Source organism: Meles meles, chromosome 16, assembly GCF_922984935.1.
Source record: "Meles meles chromosome 16, mMelMel3.1 paternal haplotype, whole genome shotgun sequence".
Lineage (NCBI taxonomy): Eukaryota > Metazoa > Chordata > Mammalia > Carnivora > Mustelidae > Meles > Meles meles.
This window is the reverse complement of record NC_060081.1, coordinates 56,304,739-56,322,036: the sequence shown is the minus strand read 5'-3', so window position 1 is coordinate 56,322,036 and position 17,298 is coordinate 56,304,739. Positions and strand designations below refer to the sequence as shown.

The window sequence follows — 17,298 nt, the reverse complement described above, 5'->3', positions numbered from 1 at the left end:
TACACAGGGTTTGTGAAGATTATTACTAGTTGTGACAGCTTAAACCACAGCTCCTAACAAACAAGAGCTACTATATTGTGAGGATGAATGCTGAGATTCCTTCTAAATAAGATTTTATGAACCTATAATCTAAGGAATGGGTTGATGAAAAAAATAGGAGGTCATCACACTGAGTTGTGGTTGTCTGTGCACCACTGGGTCTCCCACAAAGACCGGCACCAGGGGCCATGCCCAGTGGATGGGAGAAGGGCCTGAACATGCAACCCGTCCAGTGATTTTATTGACTGACCTTGAATCCAGGTCAGCAGGCTAACCCAGTCTGCAGCCAGTGTAGATGGGACAGTGGGACGTGGAGATGCCTGGAAGAGCCCAAAAGAAGAGGTCTGGGCATTCAGACTGGATACCCTTCTGGTCTGGTTTATTGTGGGTAGTTGGCCAGAGCCCAGGGACAAAGATTTTTACAAAAAGGCTTGCGGCGCATAAAAACAAAAACAAAAACCTACTGTGTCCACTTTGAGGCTTCGGTCCCATAGTCTGTCCACTGCTTCCCGGGGCGGAGGGGTGCCTGAAGCTGCGGCTAGGGGAGATGCTCCAGCCCTCTGGGCAGCGGGCAAGCACCTCCCACTGTGCAGACTCCAGGCAACTACGTCGTGGCCCCACGATGGCATCGGTGGAGCTCAGACTGCGGCCCAGTGTTCCGCTAGCCCTGGGGGCGAGGGGCACGCGGCTTCAGAGCACCGCCAGGTTGTGGCAAGACTTGGAGCGGGCCTTGAGTGCCCGACGGCTGGCGCTGCGGGCCGTCAGGCGGGCCAGGAAGCGACGAGCGCGCTGGCCCAGGCTCGCCCGCCTTCGAGGGGCTGATGTCTCGGGGGCCGCGCTGTCCCGGCGGCGCAAGCGCAATTGGCGCACCACGCCCTCGAAGAGCTCGGCCACGTTGTGCTGCAGCGTGGCCGATGTCTCGATGAATTTGCAGTCGAACACCACTGCGCAGGCGCGGCCCTCTGAGGGGCGGGGTCAGGCGGGCCAGGTAGAGGGGGACATAAAGGTGGGAAGAGTTGTGTTTAGTCTCAAGCTAAGCGCTTTTTCTTTTGGTCCTACCTTGGGCTGGGTACCAGGGGAGTCGGAGGTAAATGAGGAGTTAGTTCACAGGCTAGTGACTGATACTGGGAGCAGAATGAGGCTGGGAAGACAGGCTGGGAAGGGGCTTGAAGGCCAGGTAAGGGGTCTGAGTTGTGCATCAGGGTTGTCAGGGGGAGCTTGTTAAAATGAAGATTCCTGAACCCACCGGCAGAGATCTGATTCGGTAGGTTTGGGACGAGGTCGGTGAACCAGAGTTTTAACAAAATCTCCTGGGGATTATGCTGTGAAGTTTGGGGCTGTCTGCTCACAAAGCATATGGTCTTCCATCTTCAGGAAGCCATTAGGCTGGGAGACAGGGGCCTAGGTTCTAGTCCTTAGATGCTGGTGACCCCGTGGAACTGGCTTATACTCTCTGGCTCTCAGTTTCCTTCATTTTTAGATTTTGCCCTACAAGAAGGGCCATTTTGAGATCTTTCTGGGGTCCCAAACGATATTATCAAACGTATTGAAATATTCCCTACCCCAGTTTGAGTACAAGTTATCTGTAACTAAACGTTTTGGTTTGTAGTTGTCAGCTGACACAATATTGTATTTTGTAGATGATTAAAGTTTTGTGAAATTTTAATTTGCAACTTTCTCACTGTGTTTTGGAGCTAATAATTGTTTCAGACCCCAGATGTAAGCCTTTGCAGAGCTTGTAGGCACCGGGCCTATCATGCCTGGTGGATAGTGTCTCTGACTGAGGGCATGGGAGAACCATAGGGGAATTTTTAAGCAAAGGAGTGACAATGTCAGATATGGTTTTAGAAAACTCTTGACAGCTGGCGAGGAGAAAGGATTGAATGGGGAGAGAGAAGTACAGGGGCTGGCCCAGGCTAAGGTGGAGATGCCAGGATGGGGCAGAGGTTATGGGTACAGGGGGAAGGGAAGGTGGGGTTAAGGGCAGTGGACCTGACAGGATTTGGTGGCTGGTTTGGGGGAGTGGGAGAGGAAGCAAGAATAGTTCCTAGCTTTCAGGCTTAGGCATGTAGATGCGTGATGGGGGCGAGGGTGGAGGGACAGTCCCTGAGATGGAGGGCACCGGAGGAGGAGCAGTGACAGCAGATTGAGAGAAAGCTGGAGGAGGAGGGTGGAGTGGAGGGCTCACCTTCCACGGAGACTTCCCGGCAGCGTGCCAGGTCAGCCTTGTTGCCCACCAGGATGATGGGCACGTGGTCCGCCTGATGTGTGCGCCGCAGCTGAATGCGGAGCTCAGAGGCACTCTCGAAGCTGCCTCTGTCCGCGATGGAGTACACAATGACATAGGCACTGCCCACCTCCAGGCACGAATCCTGGCTCCAGCTTTCATCCTGCAACAGAGTGACCCCAGGCCCATTCTCCAAGGGTACCTACCTCTCAGCCAGAGGGCCCTGGCTGAGAAAGTGGGGCTGGAAGGGTCTCATTGGGGCGCTGGGGCTGAGGTTTTACTCTGGACAGGTTTGGGGGACAAATTCTGCCATTCTTCTGTGTCACTTTGGGTAAATCACCGGTCCTTTCTGAGCCTTAGTTTCTCTTGTGGAAAACTGGGCTAGTAACAGCTCACTACATTTTTTCATTCATTGATTGCTTCTGGAGGCCGGGCACTGGAGTCAAAAGATTTCTTTGGTTCCCCTGCCCGCTAAGGAGGGTTCAGCTCTTCTGTCTGGTTTCTGAGAAGTGTTCAGCCTTGCTAGACAGTTCTTGTGGCCTTCTGCAATTAAGAGACAAAGTGGGGGCGCCTGGGTGGCGCGGTGGGTTAAGCATCTGACTCTTGATTTCGGCTCAGGTCATGGTCAAGGGGTTATGGGACCAAGCCACACATTAGGCTTCACGCTCAGTGTGGAGTCTGCTTGAGATTTTCTCTCCCTTTCCCTCTGCCCCTCCCCCACTCACTACGTCTCTAAATAAATAAATAAATAAATAAACAAACAAACAAATCTTTTAAAAAGAGAGGCAAAAGGAAGGGAGAGAAGTATGAAGGGAGGCTGATTTCAAGAGAAGGCATTTTCCAGGCCAGTGTTGAAGAGAGAAGTGAAGGAGCAACTGTGGAGTGTAAGGGAAGGGGGTGGGAGAGGCGGGTATTTTTTTTTTTCTTTTAAGATTTTATTTATTTATTTGACACAGAGAGAGGCAGCGAAAGCAGGAACATAAGCAGGGGGTGGGGAAGACGGAGAAGCAGGTTTCCCAATGAGCAGGGAGCCCAACGCAGGACTCAATCCCAGGACGCTGGGATCATGACCTGAGCCAAAGGCAGACACTTAATGACTGAGCCACCCAGGTGCCCCAAGGTGGAGTATTTAAGAAGCAGAGTCCTTGGGGCGCCTGGGTGGCTCAGTGGTTTAAGCCGCTGCCTTCGGCTCAGGTCATGATCTCAGGGTCCTGGGATCGAGTCCTGCATCGGGCTCTCTGCTCAGCTCCCTGCTCTCTCTTTATTTAAAGATTTATTTATCTTTAAATTAAAAATTAATTATCTTTAAATTAAAAAATTATCTTTAAATTAAAGATTATTTATCTCTTTATTTAAAGATTTAAATAAAATCTTTAAAAAAAAAAGCAGAGTCCTTGCAAGTTCTTTTTTTTTTTTTAAGATTTTATTTATTTATTTGACAGACAGAGATCACAAGTAAGCAGAGAGGCAGGCAGAGAGAGGAGGAAGCAGGCTCCCCGCTGAGCAGAGAGCCAGATGCGGGGCTCGATCCCAGGACCCTGGGATCATGACCCGAGCCGGAGGCAGACACTTAACTGGCTGAGCCACCCAGGCACCCCAGTCCTTGCAAGTTCTTTGACAAGGAAGGGGAGAACTGGAGCAATTTTGATAGGCTGTTTTGGGTGGCAATCTTTTGTCAGGGACAGCATGCTGAGACTGGACCAGCTGGGTGACAACTTTACAACTGTTTCGTAAGACACCATATTCCTATCTTCCAAAAGCTCATGGGCTGGAAGGGAGGCCCTAGAAGTCAAGAGTTTTGATGCCCTGTGATAAGTAGCATATAGAGGCAGGAGCATGTGGCTGGAGGAGCCATGGGGGAAGAGGGGACGAGGTCAGAAGAACTCAACCTGGTACAGTGTGGGGAGGGCGTAAGAGCAGACTGGGGAGTAGGGTCTGAGGGAATGAACAGGAGAGGACAGCAGACCAGGGGTAGGAAATACCGAGTGTGGCAGAGGCACTGTTTTTGAGGTGGCAAGAAGCCAGAAGAATTTTCTGATAACCCAGTAAGATGGTTGAGTAGGAAAGCATCAGATCAATGGTCAGCACACTGTCAAAGAGATTAAGTTCTCCACAGCCTGACTGACCCTTCCCCAGGCCAAATAACCATGAGCTAAGTCAGATGGATGTGAGTTCTTTATCTTACTATGGACAGGTTCCTTCCTCCCTCTGGGTCTCAGTTTCCCTATCTGTAGAAAGAAAGTGTGTGGCTTGAGCATTCATTGATTCATTGCACAGATGTTTATGAAGGATTTGCTATGTGTTAGGATCACAGAAGCCCACTGGAACATGGATCTGTGGGTAGGACTCCTGGGGGTGTGATTAGAAATACAGGTTACAGGACCCCATTTTTGTAGGTTCTTATTCATTAGGTCTGGGGTGAGACCTGAGAATTTAATTTTTTAAAAAGTTTATTTATTTATTTGAGAGAGAGAGAAAGTGAGAGAGCATGCGAGTTGGGGGGAGGAGAAGCACAGGGAGAGGGAGAGAAAGAATCTCAAGCAGACTCCCCGCTGAGCCTGAAGCCCTATGCGGGGCTCCATCTCACGTCCCATGAGATCGTGACCTGAGCCGAAATCAGGAGCCTGGTGCTTAACCGACTGAGTCACCCAGGTGCCCCAGATATTTGATTTTTTAAAAAAAGATTTTATTTATTTATTTGACAGACAGACATCACAAGTAGGCAGAGAAGCAGGCAGAGAGAGAGAGAGAGAGGAGGAAGCAGGCTCCCCGCTGATCAGAGAGCCTGATGCGGGGCTTGATGCCAGGACCCTGGGATCATGACCTGAGCTGAAGGCAGAGGCTTTAACCCACTGAACCACTCAGGTGCCCCTGAATATTTGATTTTTTAATATTCTCTAGGTGACCCTGATGGTCAGGCCAGCTAGGGCACTACTGCATAAGCCAAAGGCCCACCCAGTTCTCGCAGATCCTGCCTCTCTCTCTCTTTTAAGATATTTATTTATTTATTTATTTATTTATTTGACGGGGGGTGGGGTACAAGTAGGGGGAGTGGGAGAGGGAGAATCAGGCTTCCCACTGAGCAGGGAGCCCAATGTGGGGCTCGATCCCAGGACCTTGGGATCATGATCTGAGACGAAGGCAGATGCTTAATGACTGAGCCACCAGGCACCAGCCACCATCCTGCCTCTCTGACACCAAAGGGGCCCATCTGTTGAAAGGATAGATGCTTATTCCGGTTGCACCGCTAATGCATGGACCCTCTACGGAAATTGCCTCCACCATCACCAGTCAGGGAAATTGGTTCAGTTTCCCCATTTTGCTTGTAGGAAATCCAAGGGCCAAAGGAGAAGAGAAAACATTCTCAAGTCCATAAAGCCAGCTGGGCACAGAATTCCAGTTCCAGTACTCTTCCTCCCTGGTCTCCCAAATCGAACTCCCAGGCTGATCACTTTCCTTAATTCACTGGACTCTGCCCACTGAATTTTCAACTGCATTCAAAAAGTGACCCCCTTGCCCCTCACCAGCCTGTGACCTCCATGAGGCCAAGGGACATGTCTGTCCTACTCACTGCTGGGTCTTCAGTGTCCTGGCCCATGATTCATACTCAGCCAGTGTTTCTTGGTGAATGAATGAGTGAAGGAGTGAAACCCCAGCTGAAGGCTCAGAGGTGATGTTCCCAGTGGGGATGGAGAGGGACAGTCCTGGTGCATAAGAGTACAGGTTTGGGGGCGTATAGATCTGGGTTTGAATCTCATTTGCTCTCTGAGCTTTGATTTCCTCTCTGAGCTTTGATTTCCTCATCAGCAGGATGGGACCAGAATACTCACCTATTGTATTTGTTTGGACTGAACGTCTTAATACATATATCCAGCGCTTAGCACAGGGGCTGACACTTGGAGGGTACCATCATCATCGTTCTCATGCTCATTTGGAGCTGGGTGTCCTTTTATCCTCGTGGAAAGGAATCAGCCACTTAGCATCTTCCCTATCCTTCCTGCCTATCACTGGAGCTCTCGGCCATTCTTGTCAATCACCAGACAGTGCCCTCCTAAGCCCCACCCTGTAGGCGTGGCCTCCCTGCATGTTAGGGGCGGGGCCTACCCTTTAGGGAGATAGGCTCCCAGGTGATTTTTACATCTTTCTCTCTGCTTGGTTGTATTTCTTCAAAGTTCTACAATAAGCATGTATTATCTGCATAGCAAGACAAAGGAAAACTCAAACAAGGTAAGAAAAGAATAACAGGGGCAGTTTTCTTCCTACTCTGGAACCCGGTAGGGGAGGACATCCTTTGGTTTCCTTCTTTACTAGCTACCAAGTTATGAGGAATAAGAATGATCATAATTTACATTTCTTCACCTATGTTCAGCATTGTTGCATGCTCCAAACTGTGGTCACCGCTGTGAAATTGGTTAAGAACTTTAAAAAAACCAGCTGGTAAGGAAGGCAGGAATGATTAACCCATTTATCAGGTGAGAAAACTGAGGGTGGTGACTCAGTTGCACAAAGCCACACGACTGGTAAGGAAGAGAAAGGTGTGTGGGGGGGGTTACCCTCAGGCATTTTGGTGCTAAATGCAGTGTTCCTCCGCACAGTGTGTGTGGGGGGGCAGTGGGATGAGGGTGCTGAAGACGAGGTGGAGGTTTGCGCCTCCTGGGATGGCCGCAGAGGGGATCAGTGGAGTGAGAAAAGGACTTGGGGTCATGAGGTTCTTCTGCCTTTGCTGCAAAGGCCGCTTGGAAGCTGTGGGTTTTGGGGGCTACTGAGGATGGCCTCGCCCTGTCCCTGCTGTTTTGTGTCCTAGGAGGGGACAGGAGTCTGGTACCAGGCTCAGCATCCCTCCCCCCAAGCCCTGCTTACTGTGCCATACCCGTTTCTCAGCCTCCCAGGTGTCCATGACCACGAGCGTGGTGTCCTCTCCGTCCACCGTGAGTGTCCTCTCGTACACATCTTCTGCAACCGAGGAAAGAGCCAGATCTCAGGGGGGAGGGGCAGGTGTGGGGAGGGTGTGGCCCCTCTAGTTCCCTTTCTGGTTATGGTGCCCCCCGGCCCCACTTGTGCTCCACACTTGTTTGATGTGTCTCTCCTGATAGGTCAAGAAGCTCCATGAGCTCCCAGCATCATGTCTGGCATGTAGTAGGGGCTGAGAAAGCTTTTGCCAGTTTGGTTGATTGATGAGCATGGGATGGTGGGGTTAAAGCTGGGCTGGGAATTCTCCCAGTCCCTCTCTGTCCCTAACTTATTGTATGCTTTGGGCAGGTCACATTACCCTCTTCGGGCCTCAGTCTCCCCATTTGTCACACTTACAGGTAAATATGTACACCTCTCATCTAGGGCTCTCACACTCAGAGGGGTCAAGGCTAGAGAAGGGGCCTGGCCAGAGTGTCCCCACTTTCTCTTTGCTTTTAACCAACCTCCCTCTGCACTCAGCCTGTGTCCTCTCAGCTGGTCCTGTAGGAAGCCTTCTTCATTTCTTCTGTCCCGTCCCTGTCTCCCCTCATCCTGGGGTCCCTGACCTTCTTGGCTCACTGCATCTCTTGGGAATAAGAGAACCTGGGGAGTCCCCATTTGGGGCAGGATCTTAGTTTTAGGCTGTAGGTCGTGGTAGCCATGGATGGTTGTCTGTGGGGCTAGGAAGATCTGCGAGTCAGCGGAAGTTAGGGCTGGGACTTTCTGAGTGGGGTGCAAGCCTGCCATTTCTTTCCATCTGAGATTCATGGAACTCAGAATTGCTTCCCTTATGACATGGAAATTAATCATATACCTCATCCACGAGAAATGGGCAACCTCTCACTTTTCAAGGCATTTCCCTCCTATAGACCATTGTGCGGACTGTGCACTGCACCAGTCTTGTGGGGGTGTGTGTGGGGACCATTCACTTCATAGTCTATGTGAATGATGCCCTTTCAAGTTGAGCTGTGCGTGAGTTGCACAACTCTTCCTGGCAGCCTTGTGCCCCTGACGATAGGCCTTTCACTCCTTTGGCCACATCCCAACCCAGCCCATTGGGTCCCTACCTCCCAGCTGCTCATGGAGGTCCCGCTCTTGCTTCCCGGCAAAAAGGCTGGCCAGGCTGGTCTTCCCTACGCCAGGGTCTCCAAGCAGTACCACGCGGTAGAGGGCCTCCCAGGAGCCTTCAGAGTCACTGGATTCAGAGGACCAACCATTGGGGGCAGGTGAGGCTTGCCGGCTGGGAGGATTGAGGGAGGCTGACTGGCCCAGCCGCGGATGCTGGGATTTTGTGGAAGGTGCTGCACACAGGAGACCAGGCTGGTGGCCCCGGGGGGACAGAGTCAGGGGTGTGCTGGCTCGCCGGCGCAGGGAGGTCTTTGTATCTTGCTGGGTGTTTAGTGTCATCCTTGGGTGGGAGGGGCTTTGTTCCTTCCTTCCTTCCTTCTGTAAGCAAGAAGCAAGAATGGTAGTGAACCAGGCACTGCAGGGTCCAGATGAGCTCCCAAGAGGACTTCCTCCAAACCTTCTCTTGTTCAAATGGCAGGAGGAGGTGCCTCAGCTCCTTGGGGTGGGGGCTTCCTGGCTTTGGGGCCAGAGTAAACCTGGGTCAGGCTGGGACGTGTGAGTGTGCAAGCTACAAGCACACGCTTGCACACCCACAGGTCACTTCCTATGCCTTGAGGATGACCCCAAACGCCAGGACACACAGACGGAGACAGGCAGAGGGGCAGCAGCGAGGTGGCATGCCCACACAAGCACACACTTGCACACCCACAGGTCACTTCCTATGCCTTGAGGATGACCCCAAACGCCAGGACACACAGACGGAGGCAGGCAGAGGGGCAGCAGCGAGGTGGCATGCACACACACACCCGTGTACACAGACGTGCCCCTCCCATTTGGAACATGGGACCTCCGTCCGAAAGTCGCCTGAATTGCCCAGGTCCTACCCTTCCCCACAGTTCTCTTCTCCAAGGTTCATATCGGGGTTGGAGGGTTGAGGGCCCCTGGGGGGTTCCCTTCCGCCGCCCCATCTCCTGAGGGCCGAGGAAGAGGCAGGATGGAGTGGGTTGGTATTCCGAAGGGCGAAGGGCGAGGGGAGTCTGGGGGTTCCCTCGGCTGTAACCCGAGCGCCCTGGTGCCATGGGAACGGCGTGTTCGGCCCGCCCCCTACGTGAAAAATTCAGGAGAGGCTGGCGCGACGGCCTCCAGCGGCTGTTGCGGGGTGGGGGTTTCGAAGCTGCAGGGCCCCAGTTTTGGTGATAGGACAGAGTCCTGGAGGGAGGCGGGGAAGGAACCTACAGGGCCCGGGGGCGCATGTGTCATTCCTGGAGTCTGAGTCCGAGCTTCCCCCGCCCCGGGTCCTGGGTGTGAGTCCCCTGATCCCGGGAGGGCTCCTTGTCCGAGGCTCTCCAACCCACCTGGCCCCAAGCCGAAGGACCCTTACCCCGGGACGTGGGTTCGAGGCCTCCCTCGCCCCTGCCTGCGCCGCAGAGCCTCCCCTCCCTCGCCCCCGAGGCAGGCGCCTGGCGAACTCCGCTCCAACTTGACTAAGTTGGCGGCGGGCTGCGCGGGCCTTTACCTCGCGTGGGGAGGGGTCCAGGGTCCCCGGCCGCCGCAGCTGCCGGGTGCTGCTAGCTGCACCACCGCCTCCGCGCGCAGCCCCTCGGGCCGGTCCCGCCCAGCCGCCGGGGCCGGGGGAGGAGCCGCGACCCCGCCCCATCCAGCCCCGCCCCGTCAGGGCAGCCCCGGGGTCCCCGCCCAGAGGCCTCGGCCGCCCAACGACTTTTCGACTTTCCACAGAGCTCAGTTGACCCACTGCTGCAAGGCCTTCCTTCGCCTGGGGTGGTGGTGGCAGTGTCGGGGTGGGGGGCGAGAGAGAGGAAAGAAGGGATTTCTAAATTCCTGGGTGTGGACCCCCTCTGTATCCACTCCAGCGACGGGGCGCACCAACTTTCGCCTTCGCAGAATCCACCTGGGGAGCTGGTTGAATGTTGATTCTGAGGTCTCACCCTTCAGGAGAGGCAGATTTAGCCCGTTCTGGGGGAGGGCTTCAGGAATCTGCATATTAAACAAATGCCCAGTGATCTTGCAGAGTTCATGGACCCTACCTTGAGAAACTCAGCTCTGGATGGAGAATTAATTTGGGGAGGTGGCTGCAGGGGAGGAGGGAGCCTAGGAAGTCTGCACTGAAGACTTCCGGATATCTGATTTTGGCATTCCATTCATTCATTCACCAAGTTCTAGGTTAAGCACTCTTTATGAAGGGGGCGGTCCTGTGCCTGGAAGAAAGCCTGTCCCCTCCCTGATGAATATTTACTGGACATTTGGGCTGTGGCTGGTATGATTTGAGCACTTTGCCTCGATTATTAGCTCATTTAATTCCAGCACAACATTAAAAGGATGATTACGCTGAAGCTTATCTGGGCCTGCCATTCAAGATTCTGCCTCTCAGCCAACTGTCCCTTTCCATCACCGCCCATGGCTTTAAAAATAATTCTTCTTAGGCACTTGGAGGAGGAGAGATACATTGTGATAGAGTACGGCAGTTGGCTGTAGGGAACTGGGGATTCCGGCCATGAGGGACCAGGATCCAGGTTCTTTGAGCAGGGTGCTTCCTCTCGAGGGACCGGGGCGGGTTTGTATGTGGGCCCTTGCAGACCAGGCTGTACCTGTGCGTGGGGTTCATTGTCATGGCTGAGGGGATCCAGGTGTCCAGCTCAGAGCAACTTCCAGAGCAGGCCTGTAGATTAGCTCAGCCCCCACAGGGCTCAGGGCAGACACTGTACCCCCTCACGCCTGGCCTCCTTCTGTGGTTTGGCCTTCTGAGCATCCCTTTCCTCCAAGATGGACTGTGACTGGTGTCTTGTCGTGCAACTTAGCTTCTAGTCCCAGCTCGGCCGCTCGGCCGCTCATTCACTGTATGGCTGAGCAGTTTGCCACAGAGCTGGCTGACATCCAGCTACATCCTTGGGCTCACAGAGCCTCAGCCTCCCACTCAGGCCTCCGGTTGCCCACACTCCAGCCTCGATCTGCAGCCTGATAAAGGCTGGGCCGCAGGCAGCAGCGCTCAGTGTGCCTGGCTCCTCCGGTGTTCTCTGTGGTCATGACACAGCTGCTGCTGCTCATTGTGGCTCTCCTGGCCCTGGGTCATCTGCCGCCAGGTAAGCGTGTGTGTGTGTGTGTGTGTGTGTGTGTGTAATAGCCTCCAAGGTTCTGGGGCGTAGAGGAGGCCTAGACCAGTGTTTGTGCTCTGTCCCACCTCTGACCTGCTGGGCCCCTTAGGGCAACTTCCTGCACCTCAGTTTCTTAATCCTTAAAATGGGGTTCACGCAACAAATATTTTTTTGAAAAGTATTTACTGTGGGTTGGCACCATGACAGCTGCTGGGGATCCGGTAGGGAAAGAAAACAAGGTCCTTGCTTTCATGGTGCTGGTATTTTAGACAGAAAAGAACCACATAAACCCATGATATGTCAGGTGGTGATAAGTGTTCAGAAGAATGGAAGCTGAGCCAGGGGTCAGTGTGGTGCGTGCTTGCGGCGGGGGGAGGGATGGATGGGAGAGCTGATGGGGATGGGCAAGAGAGGCCCTGTGTATTTTTTATTCTGAACAACTTGAAATTTACACGAATGTAGAGAGATTAATATAAAGAACAAAGCGAGGGGCGCCTGGGTGGCTCAGTGGGTTAAAGCCTCTGCCTTCGGCTCAGGTCATGATCCCGGGGTCCTGGGATCGAGCCTCACATCGGGCTCTCTGCTCTGCGGGGAGCCTGCTTCCTCCTCTCTCTCTGCCTGCCTTTCTGCCTAGTTGTGATTTCTCTCTGTCAAATAAATAAAATATTAAAAAAAAAAGAACAAAGCAAGTCTTTTTTTAATGCAAATGTAGAGAATAATGTAATGGTATTTTTTTAAAAAAATATTTTATTTATTTATTTGACAGACAGAGATCACAAGTTTCATTTTAGAAAATGCCAAACATAAATTTAAAAATAGTATAACAAACCCCAGTGTACCTTCACCCAATCTCAACAATCATCACCGTGAACCAGCCTGGTTTTAGTGAACTATCATGAAGTCAGTCTCAGGTATCTTCACCATTTTATGTAATGTCGTTTTTTGTTTTTCGTTTTTTTTTTTGGAAGATTTTATTTATTTGACAGACAGAGATCACAAGTAGGCAGAGAGTCAGGCAGAAAGAGAAAGGGAAGCAGGCTACCCACTGAGCAGAGAGCCCTACGTGGGGCTCGATGCCAGGACCCCGGGATCATGACCTGAGCTGAAGGCAGAGGCTTTAACCCACTGAGCCACCCAGGCGCCCCTGTAAGGTCGCTTTTGAGCAGAGATCTGACTGCGGTGAGAATATTAAGATCTTCTCAGGCACCAGGAGGCAGGAAGGAGGGTGCCCGATGTGTCTGAGGAGCCTTGAGGAGGCCCGTATGGCTGGAGTGGGTGTGTACCAGGAGAGAAGATGAAGTCAAAGAGACGAGCAGGGTGGGAGGTACAGATCATGTAGGAGAAAATAGCAACCCCGGGTCTCCGGGTCATCAGAAGGTCGAAATGTGATGATGTGTTAAGAGTAGTTATAGGAACTGCCCTCACCTGGGAGTCAGAGTCTGATTCCAGAACCCACCACTTACTGGCTGGGAAAAGCTGGGTAAGTTGCTTCCTGTCCTGACCTATGAAAGGAGAGGCTTGCTGGCGAATGGGCTGCGGTTGCTCCGCCCTCTACACTGTCATTCCGATAATCTCGCTTGCCATGTATGGGGTGTTTACTATGTGCCAGGCACTGTGCTAGAATGATGAAAGTCCATACAGCTGCCCTGAAAGGGGGGAAGTTCCACAGAGGAGGAATCTGAGGCCAAGCTCACTCAGCGGAGAACTGGCAGAGCTGGGATTTGGATCTGAGCTGGGTTCATGCCGTCCGCTAACCGCTATACACGCCTTCTTCCGAGGGTGGATCCTCTGTCTTGTAGAGATTTTGAGGCCAGGCCCGTCTCATTCTAAGATTCTCTACCTTGGCAGGATGGAAGGATGGCCTGTTGACCGGGCAGAATAACACCCATGGGTTGGTCGGTTGGGAGGGTTCTGTGGGATCTCTCTCTCTCTCTCTTTTTAAGGAATTATTTATTTGAGAGAGAGAGAGAGAGAGATAACATGGTGGGGAGGGGTAGAGAAAGAGAGGCAGAGAGAGAACCCCAAGCAGACTCCCCACTGAGTCCAGAGCCCAACGCAGGGATCATGACCTGAGCCAAAATCAAGAGTCAGATGCCCAACTGACTGAGCTCGCCAGGTGCCCCCATGGGATCTCTTTTAATCGAGGGAGAGAGAGGGAAGCCTTTCCCCTCCAGCTCCTGCTCAGCCCAGTTCTTCAGAGCTGCTTTCTGCCTGCCTGGGTCACATGCCTAGAAATACTGCTAGAAGAGAAAGGTCTGCCTGAGCCTGCCTCTCTCCTCACATTTGCACACCTGTCCTAACTGGCCATCACCACATCCTGATGGTTTCCTTCCGGAGGCTTTCCACAGTTTTAGTGATTGTATTTATTCGCTAGGGTATTAATTGCCTTTCCTTCCAGAAGCTCCTTGAGGGCATGGACCTTGGCCCATCTTGTTCATTGTGGTATTCCCAATGGCCCAGGTTTGTTGAATGAATAAACAAAGGCGATGCCTCAGGCTGTGATCAAAGACCCTTAGAGGGTGTACAGGAGGACTTTTTCCTCCAAAACCCTACCTTTTCCATGGCCTGTGGCTAGAAATTCCTCCACTAACATTTAACAGGTCCCTATGTGTGCAAGGGAGTTTATGTCATGGTTACGAGTGTGGACTTTAGAGCCTGATTATCTGGGTTTGAATGGTGGTTCTGCTCCCCGTGTCTCTGTAATCTTGGGCAAGGTTGTTAACCTTCCCGTGCCTCAGTTTCCTTACCTTGTATTACAGGGATCATAATAAGGCCAACTGTAATTGTATAGTGTTGTGATGAAAAGTGCTTAGAGTGTACCTGAGCAGGGGGTGGGTAGACAACACATTAGTTTCCAGGGGCACCTGGGTGTCTCTGTCGGTTAAGCATCTGACTCTTGATTCCAACTCAGGTCATGATCTCTGGGTTGTGAGGTCGAGCCCCATGTCAGGCTGCAAACTCAATGCAGAGTCTGCTTGAGAGTCTCTCTCCATCTCCCTCTGCCCCTTCCCTCACTTGCTCTCTAAGTAAATTAAAAAAAAAAATCTAAAAAAAAAAAAAAAGGAAATCAGTTTTTAACTTATACCTAGTGACTAAGTATAACTTATACCTAGGTCTAACTTGTGACCTATGGGCTAACCTGGACTGAAATCTGAGGGCTCATTTGTAACTAGTTGTCTCATCTGTGACTAGGAGTCTAATCTGTTCCATCTAATCTAACCCCTTGACCTGTCGTCAGAGTTTGTATCCTGTGGCCCAAGTTATGACCTGTGGGCTGTTGTGTAATCAGTCACCCAACACGATGACCGGAAAGCTAACAAAAGACCAGACTTGTGATCTTTTTTTTTATTTTATTTGACACAGAGAGAGGTCACAAGTAGGCAGAGAGGCCACAAGTAGGCAGAGAGGCAGGCAGAGAGAGAGGGAGAAACAGGCTCCCCACTGAGCAGAGAGCCTGATGTGGGGCTCGATCCCAGGACCCTGAGATCATGACCTGAGCTGAAGGCAGACGCTTAAACCACTGAGCCACCCAGGCGCCCCCAGACTTGTGATCTAATGTGGGTCCCATGGTCTAGCTTGTAGTCAGGGATTTTATCTGTGACCTGTGGCTTAACCCCTGATATATGATCAAAGCTGTGCACAGCAGTCTAACCTGCAATGCCTGGGCTGCCCTGTGACCTGTGGTCTTCCTCTGCCTAGGGAGAAGTGAATTTAAGCGGTGCTGGAAGGGCCAGGGGGCCTGCCGGACTTACTGTACAAGGCAAGAAACCTACATGCACATGTGCCCCGATGCCTCCCTGTGCTGCCTTCCCTATGGATTCAGGCCTCTGGCCTCTAAGCCTTAATATGTGGAGCTGGTTCTGGGGCTGGCACCCTTGCTCTCCAATAAATATCTGCTGCTGGCTGTCTCCTTTGCTGCTTGCTCACTACCAGGCCACCCCGTGCTGGGGGTATAGGGGTGCACGAGGTCCTGGTATGGCCGGGATGGAGGGATGGTTGGTGAAGGGAGGCGAGGCGCCCGGGGCCAGTGGGTATTAATGACCTTGGTAAATGGTTTCAGGCCTGCCTATAAGATCCTTTCTGCTCTCTCCAACTCTGGAAAAATTACCCAATTTCCACAAACATCCTGAGTCTTCTCATCCATGCAGTGGGGATAAATGATAATGGCAGGAGAACTGGAACTTCTAGAAGGAATGCAAAAAGGAGATTAGAGTTAATAGTAACAATGTGAGTTAATAATAATAATGAGTTAATTACAGAAAGGATGAATAATGGTAGAGTTAATATCCTTTGGCATTTTAAAAGGCAGGCCCTCGAGGGCGAAAGGATTTCTCTAGGTTCCTTTATCTCCTCTTTTAGTATTGCAAGGGCCTGGCCCGGTGGAAAAGACCACAGCCTTTTAGGAAAGGAGTTTTCACTTATGCAGGGTAAGCAGAGAGGGGAGAAGTGGGCCTCGGCCAGACCCAGGGAACCGTGGGCACGGGAAGGCTGGGAGAAAACGTGAGCAGTCCGGATGGTAGGCTGACGGAGTCACATGCCAGTTACCCTGCATCAGGATGACATCTGGCTGAAAAACAGGTATCTCAACTTGCAGGGGCTTATCGGGAGTCAGGCAGAAACCACATCGGGTGAGCATCCTGTTGGGTCCCCTATGGCTTCCAAAACTTCGGGTGCAACGTCATTGTTTAAAGCGGGAAGCAGGGGAGGGTTGAACTGAGCAAGTTTCTCACTTTTACCAGGAAAGCAGACGCTGTCCCTGGAACTGTCCCCAGCAGACTTCTGCCTCCTTCTCAGGGGCCAGAGCTGTGTCACATGGCTATGGGCCGGCAGCTTCCGGTGTCAGGGAGGCTGGGAAGAATGTATTTGCCGGGATCGTAGACAGCACCTGGGGGTGGGGGAAGGGAGCTGGGGAAGACCTCCCGTGTTGACCCACCTTCTCCTGGTGTGGAGCCCAGACAGGGGCAGGCATGTTCAATAAGGTGAAGGGAACGCCAAGGACAGAAGGGCTCTCATCCCTTTGAGATGAGATTGTCCTTTGAGACTTTTCAGAGGAGTTCAGGGTGGTCTTGGAGTAAGAGAAAGGCCCCTGCTTGGCCTGGATAAGAAGAGTGGGGCTATTCAAAATACTTACCATCAGGAGGGAGTGAGTCTCAGGGCTGGAGCAGAGTCTTGGAGATTAGCTGCTGTGTTAACCCTTTAGTTGCTGGTATGAAAGGGACCTGGTAAGGTGCCAGAGACAGCTGGACTGGAGGAGTGGGGAGGGGATATGGAAGGATCTTGGGTGATTTTTACCAATCAGGAGGGAAGTACTGAATTATTTTAATAACAAAGCATGCTTCCTGAGTATCAGTCTTGCCTCTGTATCCCCCTCAGTTTCTGGGTGACCTAGATATTGAACTGATGGCCTCTGGGCCTGTTTTAGGACCCAGCGCGGTGGGGTGGAGTGGGCTTTGTGTTGGGAGCCTAGAAAGAGAACCAGATAAGAACCCCAGAGCCGGCCACAGAACTACAGTGAGCCAATGTGAGGTGGCCTTAGCCAGTATCACCAGTAGGCCTTGATGAGCCAGCAGGAGGCCTGACTACTTCACCAGCAACCAGCTGCTGCTAGAAAGTCAGTGGATGTTTTCAGCAACATCCAGATTCCAGCAGATGCTGTCACTGAAACTCCTCATCCCCAGCACAGCCATCCTATTTGGGAGAAGCAGGGGAGGAAAGAAGGAATCAGGAAGTCTGAGCAATTATACCAAAGAGACCAAGTCTCTCCAAATTCAAGAAACCTCAAGAGAATACTGAAGTTGTTGAATTAGACCAAGTTTTATACTGGGGTGAACTAAGTTTAGTTCTGCCCTCTGACTCCTCCCCTCTGCGTTATTCTACAAAGAGTGGAGAAGCTATGTTTTCTTT

General features: G+C 52.0%; 2 protein-coding genes across 3 annotated transcripts; one reads left to right on the top strand and one right to left on the bottom strand.

Moving 5' to 3' along the window:
- Positions 1–396: 396 nt before the first annotated feature.
- REM1 (RRAD and GEM like GTPase 1) lies at positions 397–9,901 on the bottom strand. Of its 2 annotated transcripts, none has more exons than XM_045980069.1 (5): positions 9,801–9,901; positions 8,284–8,662; positions 7,137–7,219; positions 2,228–2,429; positions 397–1,001 (listed from the first exon to the last, which is right to left on the bottom strand). In XM_045980069.1, the coding sequence occupies exons 2-5, from the start codon at positions 8,621–8,623 to the stop codon at positions 730–732; spliced, it is 897 nt and encodes a 298-aa protein (XP_045836025.1). In that variant the 5' UTR covers positions 8,624–8,662; positions 9,801–9,901; the 3' UTR covers positions 397–729. The 2 variants fall into 2 exon arrangements, with proteins under 2 accessions (XP_045836025.1, XP_045836026.1); XM_045980070.1 differs by lacking the exon at positions 9,801–9,901 and adding an exon at positions 9,666–9,798.
- Positions 9,902–11,296: 1,395 nt separating this feature from the next.
- On the top strand, positions 11,297–15,239 carry DEFB124 (defensin beta 124). The gene is made up of 2 exons (XM_045980151.1): positions 11,297–11,382; positions 15,094–15,239. Exons 1-2 carry the CDS (start codon positions 11,325–11,327, stop codon positions 15,237–15,239), a joined length of 204 nt encoding a protein of 67 aa, XP_045836107.1. The 5' UTR covers positions 11,297–11,324.
- Positions 15,240–17,298: the final 2,059 nt, after the last annotated feature.

What these genes read in the sequence shown, in the direction of transcription:
- DEFB124 (XM_045980151.1), top strand. Translation starts at nt 11,325, where the DNA reads ATGACACAGCTGCTGCTGCTCATTGTGGCTCTCCTGGCCCTGGGTCAT. An exon ending in CCTGGGTCATCTGCCGCCAG is followed by an intron (nt 11,383 to 15,093) that starts GTAAGCGTGTGT and finishes TCCTCTGCCTAG; the next exon opens with GGAGAAGTGAATTTAAGCGG.
- REM1 (XM_045980069.1), bottom strand. Translation starts at nt 8,623, where the DNA reads ATGACACTAAACACCCAGCAAGATACAAAGACCTCCCTGCGCCGGCGA. An exon ending in CCTCCATGAGCAGCTGGGAG is followed by an intron (nt 7,220 to 8,283) that starts GTAGGGACCCAA and finishes CCTCGGTTGCAG; the next exon opens with AAGATGTGTACGAGAGGACA. An exon ending in CCTGGGAGGCTGAGAAACGG is followed by an intron (nt 2,430 to 7,136) that starts GTATGGCACAGT and finishes ACTCTGTTGCAG; the next exon opens with GATGAAAGCTGGAGCCAGGA.